Below are 19,846 nucleotides of genomic sequence, written 5' to 3'. Positions count from 1 at the left end.
TCTCTCACCAAGGAGAACAATAACAAAAATCTTATTCATTCTTGAGTGACTGTCAGGAGTCCTGAATTGCTTTCACTACTTTTCAAAAGAAAAAACATTCCTCCTTTTAATTGTTTTTGTTTGGTTTGCTCCACAGGAGGGAGTTGCACAACAGTAACTGATGAATTCATTTTCCCCCACGCAATCTAAAAGGCCTAAAGCTCTCTGATTTATTATCAACATCAGTCAGTGATTTTCTTGTAGCTTCTTATCCTCTGTGATTACAATGTCTTTATCTTACTTGTGTGGCATCATTTGGTTTATGCTGGGACCACTCTTATCTGCCTTCTATAATTGTCTGAGTGTTTGGTGGTACAAATGTACCAGACCCGTGAATCACCTGTGTACTGTAGTCCTGGTTGAGACTTTATCCTCTGTCAAGTGCAATCAGGCTGGGCTGAGATGAGTAGCTGGGCCCTGGCTCCCCCATCCTCCCCCCAGGCCAGGCCTGATCTAATGGGAGCAGAAGGGGACAACACCACCTCCACCACCACTGGATCCAGATAAAAGACAGGCCCTTGTCGGCCGCCAAAATAACATGGAGAGGCATTTGACTGGCAGCATGTTATCTATCATTTATAAAGATGAAGGTGGTATGGTCCACTGTTGATGGAGAGGAACCAAAGCTATAATCTAGAACAGACCGATACAGAACCCTAGGAATAGTATCAGGGGTTATCTGTGAGTCTACGGTAATGTTTTGTTTAATACCGGGAAGGGCAAAGGAGATCACATCATGATGGAAACACAGCAAGAAGCTTACCGTGGTTATCCACCTCCACAGTATTTAAATGACCTGCTGAAGGTCGACTCAGCCTAGAGTGAGGTCATTGGCTGAATGGCTGGCTGTGTAACTATTTGTATTGTCAGAGAACTCTGTTAATCCATGTTCCCCTGAGGGCGTCCATGTCCTGTATCAATCTACAGGGGAAGTATTGGTAAACAGGTCTCACTGTTGACTTGTTGTTTACTAAGAGCCTTTTCCAATAAATGGGAGGGATCAATACCATGCAGTGTTTATATCTGCCTCCAGGGTTCTGCTGCTCCTGTTTTCTGGTTCATTGTGGGCCTAAATGTTGAAGTGGGCTATGTTCAGTAGGTAAAATGGAAGAAAAAGCTCTGAAACTAACAGAAATTCTGTTACGAACATTAAAACGTTTTGCTACGGTGTGGCCTAATGAACAAGACACCGGTGTTACTTTTCTGATTTGTTACAATTCGGTTCTAATGTTGTTGTGGACAATGAGTGTGATAGCATGAGAAATAGCATTCAGAAATGGCATGAATGGAGGCGTGGCAGTGGTCTATTTTCATCTCATGTGGTGTGTATGGGCCATTATATCTGAGGTACCTAATTATTACAGCTGACTGGAGGTCAGTCTTGTTCTGTTGTCACGAGAAAGGTGGTGGTGTGGTTCCGTTCCTCTGTTGCCACGGGTACTAGCAGCGGGTGTGTGATTGTGAGAGTGTAAAGAGTGGCAGTGCTTCTACACTGAGAGACAGGCAGCCTGAGGAGGACAACACTGTCAATCTCTGTCTGTCCGCTCGCCACAGTACCGAGGTGATGAAGCTTAATCTCCAACAGATTTCTCCACTGCTCCCTGCTTTGTTGTGCTGGAGGCAGAGATTATCGGATTAACGCGCAATAAGGAGAAAGATATTTAATTTGCCAATTGCTAAAGAATAGCCATTTCCTGGCAACAGCCAGAGACCAGGATAGAGAGAGAGACTCCCATTTAGAGTCCAGCTGGGGTTTGGGTTAATTTGGCTATGAACGATGCAGATGATTGTCAAAGGAAGTCGTTAGAGATTGGGGCTAGAAGAGACCTCTTCCTCACCCACCCACTCTTTCTCTTTTTGGGGGGAGGGGCTGACGGTCTGCTGCTGGAGACCCGGCCATCACCACTAATGGGCTGTTGACCCCCAGCAGGGGGCGGCGGGAGGGGCAGGTCGAGTGGCTATTTATCACAGCAATGTCCACGTGTCATCATCTGGCCTCTCCTCCTCTGGCTGATCCCAGGGAAAGATTAGCAAACAAAACCACATCTGGCCTTCACACTGCTCTTATCCAATGGCTACTCCTCTGCCACTCTCCTCTACTCTGCTCCCTTGTCCCACCCCAGCCTTCTCACAGGAGCTGAACTCTGGGTGCACTCTCCTCTAATCCTGAGCCAGTCTTATCTCAGCTCAGGAACAATAGACACACAGAGAGAGCAGCAGGCAGCCCCTGCAGCTATTCAGAATGGAGAATTTTACAAAATGACTCCAGCTACTGTAGAGCCCAAAGTGTGGTGTCAGGCAGGCTGCCCCAGTGCTCAGACTGGTTGTCACTGACTCTATAAATCCTGGTTTCTCAATCCCTGTAAACCCGCCTGGCATCAAAATGTAATCCATTTTTGATGTGGATGAGGCAAGTAAAATCAACGGCAATGAACCCAATGAAAACAAGTCAGGGTACCACAGTACATGCTACTGTTTTGTCCATAGCGTGATGAACAGTAAAGTCTATCTGGCGGTTGTATGCCTGCGGGTGTGTATGTCATGTAGCCAGAAGCCAATTTTTTTTGTTGAGCGGCTGGTCGGGGACCCGAAAATAATTACAAATCATTTGTAGACTGCAAATTGACCATAATAATCCCAAACAGATATAATATTTGACTAAAACATAATCGTATCAAACTGCTTACATTTGTATGCGATCATATGTGTGTCTCTATGCGTGGGAATACTTGGGAACCGATTTCCAAAAATAAATTCACTTGGAGTTGAATTCCTGGTGTTTAGTCTTTTATGTCCAACAATGTAAAAAAAAAAAAGTTTTTTTAGTCATTTGCTCAGAATACATGAGGAGGGGTGAAACCACGACCCGTAGGACACCAGTAGGGGAGCCCTGATGTAGGTAGACTAAACAGGGCACCTTTCCAAGCCCAGGATCCCATCCATCTCATGTTAATGAGCCTTCACCACAGTCCTAACGAGCTGTAGTCGCTGCTGTGCCCTGTGTAGGAATCAATGCTGCTGTCTGTGCTGTGGCCGGAGACTGGACAGTCATTTGCATAAAGGGGGCTAGGGACAGACTGTTAAACAGGCCATGGAGGCATCAGTAGATCAGTTCTGTTCTGTTGTCTTCCCCACCAAGCAGCTCTGTACTTCTGACATTCACCATCCCATGCTTAACCCCAGATTGAGCTAATTACTGATTGATGCCATTGCTTCGTAATAAGACTAACAATCCTTTCATTGTAATTGGACGCTTCATTTTGGCTTGTCTGTATTGTGTTGGGGATTTGACCTGACGGTGGTTTCTGTTGCTGCTGGATGGATTGTGATGTTAGGATTTTAGATGAGAAACAGTGCAGCAGATTACAGCAGTGTGTTACGTTGGACAGTCAGTGCTGTGTGAACCCTCCTGGGTTTTATTTGTCCTCTGATGTATTTGGTGAATTAACAGTTTGAGGGTACACAACAGTCTATAAATACAAATAAAGGTTCCTTAGGGATTACAAATGGCTGTTTTCATGCCTTTGTAGGATGATATAGTATAGTCTTGTACTTTTAGGATATGAAAGAAACTTCACTTTTACCTCAGTAAGCACTCCGTTGTATGCGCTGGGAGAGATGTTTTGTCTTTGGGCCAACTTAGTAGAAGAGACAGTAGCCTGATATTGCTTTAAAAACCAAAGTAATTCCGCATTTGTTTTCATCAGTGTTGTGTTGAGCCTTCAGGTGACGGCTGCTCATGTACTGGTGGAACACCGTGAGTCCTTCACTGTTTTTCTCTTTCTCTCCAACTCGGTCTCTCTCCCCCCCCCCCCCCCCCCCCCCCTGTCATTTTCTTCTCTGTGTACATCTCCAGGCCAGTGAATCCATATGCATGTCAGTGCGTTCAGGGAGAAGACATCTCCTCCTCAGCATCTCTTACCTTCCCCCTGGCCGGCCTGGGAAGCAGAAAATAAACACAAGTACACACTCGCAAAAAAAGAGAGGGTATTATCTGTGACTGCCTGTGCCATTCTTCATTTAACCCACATTCAAATGACCGTGTTATGATTTGTTTTCCCCACCAGCACCCTATAAGGTGCATGGTATGTTACCAGCTGTGGTTAAGCCAAAGGTTCATTATAGGCATAATGTGTCATCATCCTGAATGCCTATATCCTATCTGTGAGTAAACAGTTGACTCTAGCTAAGCAGTTCTCTGTCCAAAACTGTCATTGCCAAGTGAAGATTCCATAATATTCCGGCTGAAACACGAATGGCCACGGCTTCCAGTTGCAGCAAGGCATGTTTACAAGGAAGCAAACAGCACAACGAAAGAGCAGCAAGACCCAAAATACTCACTCCTCTCCAGGCCAATAATGAATAGGACGCTTGATTCAAACTGCCTCCAGCCTTCCCAAAAGTGTGTCTGAGGCACTGGCAGGGGCTCTGAGTAGGCTACCCACCACAAGCTTGGCACAGTTTGAGGGAGGAGCAGAGGGAGCATGGACAGCATGGCTGCTTTTGTTCCTTCTGCAGGAGGCAGATAAAGGAGACACACTAGCTGAGTGGTAGACGGACAGAGACACACTAGCTGAGTGGTAGACGGACAGAGACACACTAGCTGAGTGGGAGACGGACAGAGACACACTAGCTGAGTGGGAGACGGACAGAAACACACTAGCTGAGTGGTAGACGGACAGTGACACTAGCAGAGTGGTAGACGGACAGAGACACACTAGCAGAGTGGTAGACAGACAGAGACACTAGCAGAGTTGTAGACGGACAGAGACACACTAGCTGAGTGGTAGACGGACAGAGACACACTAGCTGAGTGGTAGACGGACAGAGACACTAGCAGAGTGGTAGACGGACAGAGACACACTAGCAGAGTGGTAGACGGACAGAGACACACTAGCTGAGTGGTAGACGGACAGAGACACACTAGCTGAGTGGTAGACGGACAGAGACACACTAGCTGAGTGGTAGACGGACAGAGACACACTAGCTGAGTGGTAGACGGACAGAGACACACTAGCTGAGTGGGAGACGGAAAGAGACACACTAGCTGAGTGGGAGACGGAAAGAGACACACTAGCTGAGTGGTAGACGGACAGAGACACACTAGCTGAGTGGTAGACGGACAGAGACACACACACACTGACTGGTAGACGGACAGAGACACACACACACACACACACTGACTGGTAGACGGACAGAGACACACACACACACACTGACTGGTAGACGGACAGAGACACACTAGCTGAGTGGTAGACGGACAGAGACACACTAGCTGAGTGGTAGACGGACAGAGACACACTAGCTGAGTGGTAGACGGACAGAGACACACTAGCTGAGTGGTAGACGGACAGAGACACACTAGCTGAGTGGGAGACGGACAGAGACACACTAGCTGAGTGGGAGACGGACAGAGACACACTAGCTGAGTGGGAGACGGACAGAGACACACTAGCTGAGTGGTAGACGGACAGAGACACACTAGCTGAGTGGTAGACGGACAGAGACACACTAGCTGAGTGGTAGACGGACAGAGACACACTAGCTGAGTGGTAGACGGACAGAGACACACTAGCTGAGTGGGAGACGGAAAGAGACACACTAGCTGAGTGGGAGACGGAAAGAGACACACTAGCTGAGTGGTAGACGGACAGAGACACACTAGCTGAGTGGTAGACGGACAGAGACACTAGCAGAGTGGTAGACGGACAGAGACACACTAGCAGAGTGGTAGACGGACAGAGACACACTAGCAGAGTGGTAGACGGACAGAGACACACTAGCTGAGTGGTAGACGGACAGAGACACACTAGCTGAGTGGGAGACGGAAAGAGACACACTAGCTGAGTGGTAGACGGACAGAGACACACTAGCTGAGTGGTAGACGGACAGAGACACACACACACTGACTGGTAGACGGACAGAGACACACACACACACACACTGACTGGTAGACGGACAGAGACACACACACACACACTGACTGGTAGACGGACAGAGACACACACACACACACTGACTGGTAGACGGACAGAGACACACACACACACATTGACTGGTAGACGGACAGAGACACACACACACACACATTGACTGGTAGACGGACAGAGACACACACACACACATTGACTGGTAGACGGACAGAGACACACACACACACATTGACTGGTAGACGGACAGAGACACACACACACACATTGACTGGTAGACGGACAGAGACACACACACACACATTGACTGGTAGACGGACAGAGACACACACACACACATTGACTGGTAGACGGACAGAGACACACACACACACACATTGACTGGTAGACGGACAGAGACACACACACACACATTGACTGAAAGACGGACACACACACACACACACACACACACACACACACACACACACACACACACACACACACACACACACACACATTGACTGATAGACCGACAGAGAGACACACATACACATTGCCGGAAAGACCGGCCGAGACACACACATTGACTGGCAGATGAACACACACGCACACACATTGACTGAAATAACGACAGAGATGCACACACATTGACTGAAATAACGACAGAGATGCACACACATTGACTGAAATAACGACAGAGATGCACACACATTGACTGAAATAATGACAGAGATGCACACACATTCACTGAAATAACGACAGAGATGCACACACATTGACTGAAATAACGACAGAGATGCACACACATTGACTGAAATAACGACAGAGATGCACACACATTGACTGAAATAACGACAGAGATGCACACACATTGACTGAAATAACGACAGAGATGCACACACATTGCATGAAAGACCGACAGACACACACACACACACATTGCATGAAAGACCGACAGACACACACCCACACACACACATTGACTGAAAGACCGACAGACACACACACACACACATTGACTGAAAGACCGACAGAGACACACATGCACCCACATTGACTGATAGACCGACAGACACACACACACACACACATTGACTGAAAGACCGACAGAGACACACATGCACCCACATTGACTGATAGACCGACAGAGACACACATGCACCCACATTGACTGATAGACCGACAGAGACACACATGCACCCACATTGACTGATAGACCGACAGACACACACACACACACACATTGACTGAAAGACCGACAGAGACACACATGCACCCACATTGACTGATAGACCGACAGAGACACACATGCACCCACATTGACTGAAAGACCGACAGAGACACACATGCACCCACATTGACTGATAGACCGACAGAGACACACATGCACCCACATTGACTGATAGACCGACAGACACACACACACACACACATTGACTGAAAGACCGACAGACACACACACGCACACACATTGACTGATAGACCGACAGAGACACACATGCACCCACATTGACTGATAGACCGACAGAGACACACATGCACCCACATTGACTGAAAGACCGACAGGCACCGATGGAGCAGTGACTCACAGCTTATCGATTTCAGAAGCGTTTCCAAATTTGGAATCAAGAAGAAAATACATTTTGAAATATTGAATATATTTCTGCTTCTCTGAGAGACACGAACAAACATTTTCGACTCCAATTCCACTCTTTCTTTTGTACTGATTACATGTCTAGCAAGTGTTCCTATTGTATCCCAAGGGCAGTGAAGTGTAGAGAAGTGACCACCTACATAAAGAGGTCCTTTAAAACCGAGAGGGGCTGGCCACAGAGGTCACACTTCTTCACACAATATGATATGGAATATCATGTAGTTGGCTGTTGCAAGTTGATTGAAGTTCAAGTCGTGCTCATTTGTGACATGTCTGATTTCGCTCAGCACATTGAAAAGCAGCCTTGTGGAGAGATTCATGGAGATATACATTATAAACTGGGTGGTCGAGCCCTGAATGCTGATTTGGCTGACAGGTATATCAGACCGTATGACAAAGACAATGTATAATTTGCAGTAATTCCACATCATGAGAGATATATGAAATTATAGTCAAATTGGTATAACATTATAAGCGTTGTAATGCATTGCCTCTTCAACTGAACCCTTGTACCCCCCCCCCCCTGCCCATGTTCCCTCCATATCATTCCAGTCTCAGGTTCCATTCCAACCAGACTGACTCCATTATGTGCCTATTCTCTATGGGGTCTGGGGAACAAAAGGCAGTGAGACCTCCTAGCACAGCCCTGCTCACAGCAGTGTGCCGACATGGGTCAGGGAGCATACACCTCCAATTGTCAGCCAGCTCTCAGCCTGACACACAATACCTCTGGGTGACACACAGATAACTCAAAGCCCTCGGTGCCACTGCCGGCACTTGATAGTCCGCTACTCTGCTCCGCATTCACAGCTAGGCCACGTCAATATGAAAAACAGAAATTAAACGGGGTAGAAAATCCGCTGGCTACGGTTAGATAGAGACACGTCTTGGCACGGGAGCTTTGTTAATCAACCTCTCTCTCGCTGTCTCTTTGTCACTAAACAAGCTCGACTGAATGCTTTGTTACAGGTGGCAAGTCTTCAGTAGCCTTCCTTCGCATTCATAAGCAGCTGAACGCCAAGACTTGACTGAAATAATGGCTTGTTGGGAAGAGAAAGCCGTTTCCTCCCAGCTCCATACGTCTTGCTTTAAAACAACCGGAGTTGGCTACAATATGTATGTTACTCTGGTACCACTTTCATCTTGACTAGCCTCTTCAATGGGGGACAGCAGAATCTTGCTTAGTGAAGACTGTCTGCTGACCTAACAATACTCATCCCCATGCGTACTGAATAGTATCGGCTTGCTCTGGAATGTCAGACGATTAAAGCAATGAACACACTGTGCAATGTAACTAGTGGGTAGTACAGCAAACATCCTAGTCCAGGCGATGTACTATCAGACTTCTTTATGGATGATTCTTTGGAGGAGCCGAAAGACTAAATCCTTGAAGCATGGTTACTTCCGCTCCATTGTTTTCCAGGGGTGTAAAGTCAATCACATTTAATCCCTCACTTGTGCAGAGAAATCCTTTCAATTAAGTCCAGATAGACTGTTATAGACTGTGCCCTTCCAAGCGCTTCATAGCAGCAAATCCTCTCTGGAGCTATAGGAGTGGGCGGTCCAGGCAGTAGTCAGCCAATAGTCACCCAGAGATTATTGGCTGTTTGCTCCTTCCTTTTTTATGTGATGATATGATGCCCTGGTTCTTTGAGAAAAATATGCTGTGGTAGCTAGCTTTCTAAAATCCTCTCCTGTCTAATGTATTCACGGCCTCAGGTTGGAGAGAGTGTGGAGGGAAGGGGGGTGGGGGTGCGGTGGGGAGGTGATGGGTCAGGTCTCCTGGTTGCCAGGCTGGTTTAAGATAATAGCTTTGATTTAATCCAGAGCAGCGTCCCCGCTCCCACAAGCTCCCACCCGTTCCCCACGTACAGCCATGCTAATATGCCCAGAGGGTTCCTCCTTCAGTAAGTTGAAGAGGAGCCTCCTTGGATTTATGACGAGCAATATCTTGATCTCTTTCCAATAGAATGAATCCCTTTATTTCACGAACCAGAGATGATAGAGAAAGGAAGGAAGATTCTGCTATCTCACCCTCCACCCTCTCTCCCTCTCGCTCCATATGTCACTAGCTCTGAACCTGAGTTGAGACATTTAACCAACCTTTGACCTTAGCATTTTGTTGTCTGTGCAGTCAGCAGTGCATGGTTATTAATCTCCCTGAGTTAGATGTGTCCTCTGTTCTCCTTAGTGAGTTCGCTACACAGCAACTTGTCCTCTAGTCTAGTCAGTTTACTACTGGGTGAATGTAGGGTGTCAAAGGTCAATTCTGGACTACCTAGTAGTGAGAGTGGTCTCAGACCGACAGGAGGAGGTCAGGAGGAAGTGCCATCTGGAGTGGAACTCTCACATCCAGGGAGGAGAAGGGGAGTGGGGGTGTGGTGGCTGACCCCTGACCCTGAGCGGAGGCAGTGATGTCAGAGGGCAGAGGTAGCTATGCTCCAGCTGTGTAACAACTTGTAGCTCTGTTCCACCATCAAGCTAATCACGGTAATATAAATAGACAGATGTTACCCCTCCCAGCTCACAAAGCATGCCTCAACAAGGATGAAGGGAGGGGGGGAAGAGGGAAAGAAGGAAGGCGAGAGGGAGGTGGGAGGGATGCAGTCCTGCTGGGAAAGCACTGAGGCAACATGTCAGAAGGCTACTGCTGGTTTCCGCAGCCCCCCCTCCCAACCCCACGCAGAGTAGTCGTAAGCCTTGTTCATGGGCCTGGTGGGGAGTCTTAATTCCCCTTCGGCAGTTTATCCAAGGCAGCACGCTCCCAATTATAGGGTCCTTCAAGCAAGATTTACTCCCCACCAAACCCCTAAACATTACACTCCCCCATCCTCCCTCAGTCCTCCGGCAGCCACCTCTCCTTCCCACTTTTCTCCTTCCTCCCTTTCCTTTCCTTTCTATCGCTGTTGATTCTTCTGGCAGGAGGTGGGCACTCATCGCTCTAGGATCTCACAATGCCAAGACTTTTAACTGTGAGATCAAAGAGGGTGAGAGTTTGCCTAGCGCACGATTACATTGGAGATTTCTGGCAACCCCCACCGGGTAGCCCCATTAGGCTCCATGCTTCTCTCATTTTTCCGCAAGAGCTCCCCTGGGCTGCAAGGCAATTATGCAGTGGTGTGGCATAGTATTTCATTCTCCTCACATTGCGTTACTCTATGATGGAGTTTGCTGCTAACAGCTTCATACGGCCCAGGAGGAAGGGAGCTGGTTGCTAACATCGTCCTGCTACTGGAAAGACATGGAGATGGGATGAGACGGGGGGGGGGGGGGGGGGTAAGAGAGAGGAGGGAGACTTCTCAAGGGCATGATGGGCTGCTCTCTTTACTCACTGGATAGGTGGGAACACTATTCAGCACTGCATAGAATTTGCATTTATACCCTGCCTTATGTCATTCATAAATGTCTCAGAGAGCGAGGGAAAGATACAGAGAGGAATGGAGAATGTCGAGAGTAATGGAGTGGCGCTAAGAGGGTGAGGGAGGGATATATAGGTGAGAAGATGGGGAAGGGCGTTCTCCTGTCGTTCTGTTCCGTGGTGTGTGTGGTGCCCCAGGCGAGGCTGTTTATAGCTTTGGTGATGATGACCCCGCTCTGCAGACAGCCAGCCAGTCAGTCAGGCAGGCTACGCCGTGCATAGTCACAGGTGCTCAGGCCCCCAGGCTTCTCTCCTCTCTCTTCCTCTCCAAACGCTGTCAGCTCATCATCAGCTAGAGTAGGCTTTCATCACACCCAGCTCCCAACATGCACACAGGAGGCCCTGCTACACCTCCTATAGCTCTAAACCTGGAGCTACTGCTACTCACTATGGGTCATAGTCTGAGACTAGAGCTTTAACATTATGAAGCCAGAGGGTGATCAACATACAGACTCACAGATACCTATTAGGGCTGGGCGGTATACTGTATTTTACTATATACTGATGCACGGACCGGTTTGGGTTTTTAGTTTACCTTCTATAACAGTATTTTAAGGAGACTGAAAAGATTTAGCATGGGTCCTCAGATCCTCAAAAGGTTCTACAGCTGCACCATCGAGAGCATGACTGGTTGCATCACTGCCTGGTATGGCAACTGCTCGGCCTCTGACCGCAAGGCACTACAGAGGGTAGTGCGAACGGCCCAGTACATCACTTGGGGCCAAGCTTCCTGCCATCCAGGACCTCTATACCAGGCGGTGTCAGAGGAAGGCCCTGCAAATTGTCAAAGACTCCAGCCACCCTATTCATAGACTGTTCTCCCTGCTACCACACGGCAAGCGGTACCGGAGCGCCAAGTCTAGGTCCAAGAGGCTTCTAAACAGCTTCTACCCCCAAGCCATAAGCCTCCTGAACATTTAATCAAATGGCTACCCAGACTATTCACATTGCCACTCTCTGTTGTCATCGATGTATAGTCACTTTAATTAACTCTACCTACATGTACATACTACCTCAACTAACAGGTGCCCCACACATTGACTCTGTACCGGCACCCCCCTATATATTGTTATTTTTTTATTGCTCCTTAATATAAATCCACAAGCATTTATAATTACAATATTAGTTTGTATTTTCATAGCAAGTTAATTAAGCTAAATCGTGTTAGCCACTAATGCTAATCGCTAGTTAGCTGGGTAGTACTGAGTCGGAGCAAATGTAGCTAGCTAATAAAGCCTGATACAAGTGCTGGTGGAGGCCTAAATCCATCATGTTGTTTGTGCAACAGTATCTTCTAAATCAAAGAGGAATAGGCGAAGCATGAATATGTTGGCTATACGAATAAAGATTGAATGTAGCCAAAGATTATAGGGTCCCCTAGGAAACACGGAACACTTTGGTTCCTATCCTGTCACAATAACTCGTCCATGGCATTTTCATTCGTTGTCATGCCAAACAACACTGTATTCAAAGTGGCCACAATTATTTATTCTAACTATAGAATTACAATAAACATTTCCATGATTCCAAAAGTTCACCCAAGTGTTTTGATCTAAATTGCAATTGCAACATTTGGTTAAAAATAAGGCTTAGTATTTTTGCCCATATCGTGGCAGTGTGGAAATGATCTCAAATTAGTGCAGGAAATTATTTTAGGTTGAAGTTTAATTGAAAAGAATAAAAGTCAGAATGGAGACAGACCCATTGAAATAATGTAGAATATATGTGTTGCCTCCCTAGGGTCACGCACTACTCATAAAGAACATTTTCAACTTTTCTTCATCAAAAACAGAAAATACCATCAAAAAAATTGAAAAATACCATATGATATGATACATGGATACATGGCCATATCACCCAGCCCTAATACTTATAGACCTGCCTCCATCACACATAGGCATCTGTAGCTGCCTCTCCTGATCATGTGTGTGCTGCTTGGCTATGCTAATCCCTGTTAGCAGGTATAGAGTTTGATTAGGATCCACACAGCAATAATTAACATGGCTGTTGGTGTCCCATGTTTGGTTCTTCTCCCTCTCCTGGGTCTCAGGGGGTAGGTATGTAAAGAGACAGCTGGATCTCACTGCCCAAGGATAGCTGGATTTAGCCTACCTTGGAACATGGCTGTCTTAGTGTTTGTTGTATGTAGAGAAAATTATATTTTGGAAGTGAAACTGCTGATGAAAACTGTTGGTTGGATTGTTAACATAAATATTCACATATACAGTCCCTTCCTATCGTTTTACCTTTACATCCACATTGACAGTCTATTAAATCTAACCCTCCTCTCCCTCTTCTCTTTTGCCAGAGATCCGCGGTGGCCGGGGGCTTAAGGAGGGGTCACTGAGATCGCTGCCCCTGTATGACACGCCCTACGAGCCAGCTGAGAACGGAGGGGACTCGGACGGCGAGCGTCCCCGCTGCCCCAGAGAGAGTCGGCTACCGCAGGACGACGAGAGGCCCCCGGAGGAGTATGACCAGCCCTGGGAGTGGAAGAAAGAGCGCATCTCCAAGGCTTTCGCAGGTACGAGAGCACGTATGTAACACTCCTCTCCTCCTGCTCTACGTCCCCTACATTACTGTCACTCTGTGTCTGTTCTGCTGTCCCTCTCCATCCCACTAATTGACCAGGTACCCTTTTCCAGCACTAACCAATGTGATTACTGCTTCTTTCGTGGTTTCCCGGTATCTTATCTTCAGAAAGGCATTGTTAATTTTAAGTTCCTTCCCCCTCGTGAAGCATAACATCAAGTTAATTTGCAGGTGTCTCTTCTGCTGAGTGGGGCCTTTTTCTTGGTGTCTGTCTAGTCTTTGGCATTTATTGTCATGAATCTTGCCCTGGAGGCAGCTCTGCAGAGTGTGGCTGTGCCAGCTAGTGACCAAAGTCATACCATCTGATTTTAAACATAACCCTAACCTTTCCTCTAACCTTAACTAAAATGTCCAGTTGACAGTGTGGTTAAGACCAAAAAGCTCATTTCAGTTTTCATACATTTTTACAATATATCCAATTTTGACTTTGCAGCTGTACCGTCTAGCGGAAATCTATCAGTTCCAGGGGAAGATTCATGACAATAAATGTCAACCTGCAGCTTGGGAGAGACCTATGGTGTATGGTAGTTAGGGGAGCATGACTGTGTTTGTGTGTTCTCATGCGTTCATATACAGTATACACTACATATACAAAAGTATGTGGACAGTCTTTCAAATGAGTCGATTTGGCTATTTCAGCCACACCCGTTGCTGACCGGTGTATAAAATCGAGCACACCGCCATGCAATTTCCATAGACAAACATTGGCAATAGAATAGCCTTCTTGAAGATCACCTAAAATCACCATGCGCAATGCCAAGAGTCGGCGCAGTGGAAATGCGTTCTCTGGAGTGATGAATCACGCTTCACCATCTGGCAGTCCAACGGAGGAATCTGGGTTTGGAGAACGCTACGATAAGGCTTCCTGTCCGAATGCATAGTGCCAACTGTAAGGTTCCAGTCAAGAGAAATCTGAACACTATAGCACACAATGACATTCTAGTCAATTCTGTGCTTTTGGGGGAGGCCCTTTCCTGTTTCAGTGTGACAATGCCACTGTGCACAAAGCAAGGTCCATACAGAAATGGTTTGTCGAGATCGGTGTGGAAAAACTTGACTGGCCGGCACAGAACCATGACCTCAACCCCATCAAACTCCTTTTGGGTTGAATTGGAACGCCGACTGCGAGCCAGGTCTAATCGCCCAACATCAGTACCCGACCTCACTAATGCTCTTGTGGCTGAATGGAAGCAAGTCCCAGCAGCAATGTTCCAACATCGAGTGAAAAGCCTTCCCAGAAGAGTAGAGGCTGTTATAGCAGCAAAGGGAGGGACCAACTCCATATTTATGCCCATGATTTTGTAATGCGATGTTCGACAAGCCGGTGTCCACATACTTCTGGTCATGAAGTGTATGTGTGCATCTTTCTGTCTCAATGTCTCTCAATGTTACTGCATGTTGACTGTGGTTTAGAGAGCTCCAGCGTAGCTAACACAGCCATAACTGAACAGGGCCGTTCCAAGACAAACAAAAAGATTGGTGGAAAAACCAACACCTTTCCTCGATTTGAAACTATACTATACCAAATATTTTTTTAAAAATCCTTTAAAAGGTTTTTTTCTTTACATCTTCCTCCTTTTTTCTTTACCTTTTTTGTATTCTTTGAACAGCTCTGCTCTGTTCTGACTGCATTAGCTACAAGGGCTCTGTAAGTGGCAGTGGATCAGAACCAGAGACAAGGATGGACAACACCTCTAAATCCCTCACAGGTACCACTAACACACACCGCCCGGGCTGGTCTGTCTCTGTCCCTCTGTTTCTATCAGTCCGTGTTTACTTCGTCTACGTTTCTCTGTTTCATACTGCAGTAAATGTGTGCGGTCTCTTTCAGCTGTTAGGAAAAACGGATGTTTCTTTCTTTCTTTCATTCATGTCTTTCCCCTCGTTATTTTGTCTTTCATCCAGCACTAAGACGAGTTTATTTAGGATGCTATTTACAAACACTCCTCTTACATTATTTCCTTTTGATGGTAATTCATTTCATTTGCCCGGGATGTCAAAGTGATTTCTGCTGTGCGAGAACAGAGAGAAGAGCGCTGAAGTTATCCTTCAAAGAGGAAGACTGGAGTTGCTTTGATTTATTGCATGTCTTCAGCCTTTTTCTGTTCCATTCAGCCCATAATGATATCCCAGTGTTTGGTAGAGAGAGACTTCTCCTCTGACAATCTGTCATAAAACAGAGCTTTCTGAAAGAAGAATGCCTTCCTTCTCTCTTTCTCTTAGCGTGTGAAGACCTGGCTGCGAACTGGCTCTGTTCCAGACGTCTTGATCATCAAAAAGCTCAAGAACGTTATATAAAAGGGCCCCCAGCTCTAACACTGTCTATAGACCTAGGTCTTAAAGGTGACTGCTCTGGTAGACTTTAGGTCTTACGCGTTATCTTCAATATCCAGGCTGTTTGAAGATGAGCTCATCATTGTCAGAGCACTGTAATAAGTGTTTCGTCATTATGCGACCCTGGCGACTGCAGATGGACAGGTTGAATGAGCCAGTTCCTCATGCTCAGCCACAGGGCATCGACCCAGGCCAAGGGTCGGGACAATGGACAGTCCCTTTCTTTTGGCTGTCACCTTAATGACTTGTCATCTGTTACCATCAGACCATTGGGTGTGTTAGGAAGGTACTTTCCACCTAGCTTCAGATATTGTGTATATGATGTGTTTTATATTCTGTTGGTGAAGTTAAATTGTTTGCATTTAACTCCCATTTGCATAGATGAATAATGATATTGTTCACTTCAGATTTCCTCGTGGTTTCCAGCCCGCTTGAAGATGCCACATAGATGCTGTTTATATTTAGACGTTTGTATGCAGAATTAAAGTGTCAGCATGAAATATTAATGTTTAATGAAGAAAAATGCACCCCCCCACAAATAGTGGAGAGTGGGTGTACAAGTCATATTAAACCAGACCCAGAATGTAGATACCTTTTATCTGTCTCTAGCTGAACACTGTCATCTGAATAAAGCACTGTTTTTCTTCATTAGAGCTTTCTAAAGGACAGACCTGTAATGCTGCCTGTATATAAACCACCTCCTCTCCTTAGCTGTCCCTACCGCGTGGGGCTGCCTGCCTCACTGCCTCACTGCCTAGTGCATCCACACATACAGTACATGTTGTTGGTTTTACAGGTCCTCGCTTCTTATTCACTGTTGGGTTATCTCTTGACAGATATGCAATGGAATGTAAATTCCCTCCCTTGTTTGTGTTGGGAGGTTGTGTACATGCCGTTCGGTTAATCACTCATCCTCGCTGCTCCTTCCCCCTTCCCCCTCGGGAAGGGGGACTTTGTGATGGATGAGACGGAGGGTTGAGGAGTGAGGAAGATCCATTAAAATGTGACCATATGAAGAGAGCCTCTGTGTGATCGGTGTTGGTGTGTGGTGGGGGATTTTGTGCGGCGAGGGCTTGTGGGGGTGCGGGTATACACACTTGCATGTGTATGTACAGTGTGTGTGTGTGTATCCATGTTTAATATGCACACCACACACACTAATAAACCCAGACGTTGAACAGGCAGCCATTGGAAATCTGAGTAGTGCCTCATTGTGTCTGTCTCGAGAGCCTGTACTTAATCTGTAGGCCCTGTTGCTGGCTGTTAAACACCATTAAGTTGGCTGCTAGCCAGCGTAACCCAGTGCACTTACTGCAGGCGAGATAACAGGAGATGCTGTCAGAGCACTGAGCCAGGTCCTGAGCAGCAACACACCGCTTTATGGGTTTTTAATCACTCTTCAAGGACTTAATGACCCAGAGAAATCTGAAGCGCAAAACTCTTCTATTCTTAAGTAAATCAGTGAATCAGTTTAGTTCCAGTAGTAATTGCTGCAGTGTGTTTAAAGAGGAGTGAAGAGTTGTTGGTGAGCCTGATCCATGCCGTGGCCCCATGGTTCTGTCTCTCTCTGTGAAAGACCTGTCCCCTGTGATGGCCTGTCACTCCACAGTGCTTCATCCCCCCCCGGTCTGGCCTTCCCTCCGCTGCACCACCGCTGATAACCTCCCTGACAGGCCTCTTTCATGAGCCTCAAATGGCTCCACTGCCTTTGAATGTGCAGCACGCTGCCTGTTATCTTTCACTCACACACGTTGGCCACCCAACCCTAACCCCCACCTCCTCTCCCCCTGCACAGAGCGGGCGCTCTGCCAACCTGACCGTAGCTCTGCTCTCCCCTGGGAGCCCCACTGGATGGCCAGCTGTGAGTCTAGGCAGAACGGGCACGCTGTCATCTCCCCCCCATCACTCGGCTCGCTCACCTCCACTTTCATATTTAATAGGAACAGATTCTCTTCTTCACAACGGATAAGTGTTGGGATAGAGGGAGGTGGATGGTGATGCGATGGATACAACGTGCATTTCCTATGAGGTGGCATTTGCCGGTTTCTTCCACAATGAGCCGTGAACTAGTAGCTTCTGGTAATGGTGATATGAGAGCATCTGCAAAAGCAATTTTTGTTTTTCTGAGCTCTCCTCCAGCTCCTAATAAATGCCATAAATATTGTAATCTACCAACTTATTTTGAATATGCATGCAATTAGCAGGGCAAATTAAGCAGAACTAAATGAAATGGCACAAGTGGGCCAGTGATTTATGTGGCATTGCTGTTTACACTGATGAAGTAGTGCTGCCTAATTAAAAGAACAAGGTAAACAAATGTTGTAGAGACGTTTAAAAAAAAAAGTTGTCTAGAGCTTTATGGAATGTCTTTGGGCTCTCTCTCTCTCTCTTTCTCTCCATCTCTGTTTCTCACTCTCTTTATCACCAGTCAAAACTGGCACAAGGCCGAACACACCACGTGACACAGTACCAGAATGTCACATGACTTGTCAGAAATCCACACACCACAGCGCTGTCAGGGCAGGATGATGTCACAGGAAGCTATGTCATTGTGTCTTTCTGTTCCTGTCATCGCTGTTATATTCTGAGAGTCCAACAAGTCCTGGCTCTGGCCAATGTTCAGTCAATTGGATGTTTGAAGCTTTGGGGATTTAGAATGGGATTGCACCCAACAGGTTAACTTCCCTCCTAAAATGCTCTTTCCCTCTGTGTGTCAACAGAATGTTTTGTGTACCGACATGGGCAAAGCTTATGTAATAGACGGATGGTGTATTGGTGAAATACCTCTTAAACACCAGTCATGTAGAGATATCGACAAGTCCTGTACATACAGTAGTCATGATGATCTGTGTGTATGGTATACCTAGTGGTTAAATTGGTATTTGGGGGGGGGTTAATCGAGTTAATCCATTCACCTGACAGGTGGGAGGGAGGTATTTCTGTCTGTAATAAAGCACTTTTGTGGGAAAAAAAAAAATCTGATTGGCTGGGCCTGGCTTCCCAGTGGGTGGGCCTATGCACTTCCAAGTCCACATGTGGCTGCGCCCCTTCCCAGTGTTGTGAAATCTATAGATTAGGGCCTAATGATTTTTTTTCAATTGACTGATTTCTCTATATAAACTGTAACTCAGCAAAATCTTAGAAATTGTTGCATGTTGCGTCTAAACATTAGGCTATCTTGTTGCTAGTTATAGCAACATTATGACTTGAATGTCCCCCCCCAAAACATTCTACTGTCACTCAGACAAACAAGGATGATGTACTGTGAATATAATGTCGACCTACCTATTACACCTAACCCGTGTTACATTTAGCCCCGCCCTTCCCTATGCATTCAATGCCATTTGATGCTCGCTAACGCGTATAAACCATCCATCTGCCCGCTAACGCACATAAACCATCCAACTGCTCGCTAACGCACATAAACCATCCATCTGCTCGCTAACGCACATAAACCATCCATCTGCTGGCTAACGCACATAAACCATCCATCTGCTCGCTAACGCACATAAACCATCCATCTGCTCGCTAACGCACATAAACCATCCATCTGCTCTCTAACGCACATAAACCATCCATCTGCTCGCTAACGCACATAAACCATCCATCTGCTCGCTAACGCACATAAACCATCCATCTGCTCGCTAACGCACATAAACCATCCATCTGCTCGCTAACGCACATAAACCATCCATCTGCTCAAAACTCTGGTCCTATAACGGTGCATTTTACTCATTTATTGGATTTGAGAAACAAGTGTAGCCTACTAACACTAGAAAGCTCAGTGATGCTCCTCTTTTAACAGTGGCCATCAACTGCTTTCAAAGGCTGTTTTTTGTTTCCCCCCGCGACTTCATTTAGAACGTTGAAGGTCTCGGTAGGACCCGGCACAATTTA

General features: G+C 46.5%; 1 protein-coding gene across 4 annotated transcripts in view; it reads left to right on the top strand.

The window, feature by feature from the left end:
- LOC139411413 (SH2 domain-containing adapter protein F-like) overlaps positions 1-19,846 on the top strand; it is a 120,710-nt gene that overhangs the window by 78,306 nt on the left and 22,558 nt on the right. For 2 of the 4 annotated variants that reach the window (XM_071157745.1, XM_071157748.1), the window contains exon 3: positions 13,332-13,547. In XM_071157745.1, the coding sequence (XP_071013846.1) occupies positions 13,332-13,547 (216 nt within the window). Of the gene's footprint in view, positions 1-13,331; positions 13,560-15,225; positions 15,325-19,846 lie in introns of all 4 variants that reach the window. The other 2 variants (XM_071157746.1, XM_071157747.1) reach the window with 2 other exon arrangements.

Source organism: Oncorhynchus clarkii, chromosome 6, assembly GCF_045791955.1.
Source record: "Oncorhynchus clarkii lewisi isolate Uvic-CL-2024 chromosome 6, UVic_Ocla_1.0, whole genome shotgun sequence".
NCBI lineage: Eukaryota > Metazoa > Chordata > Actinopteri > Salmoniformes > Salmonidae > Oncorhynchus > Oncorhynchus clarkii.
This window is presented reverse-complemented; position numbering and strand designations above follow the sequence as displayed.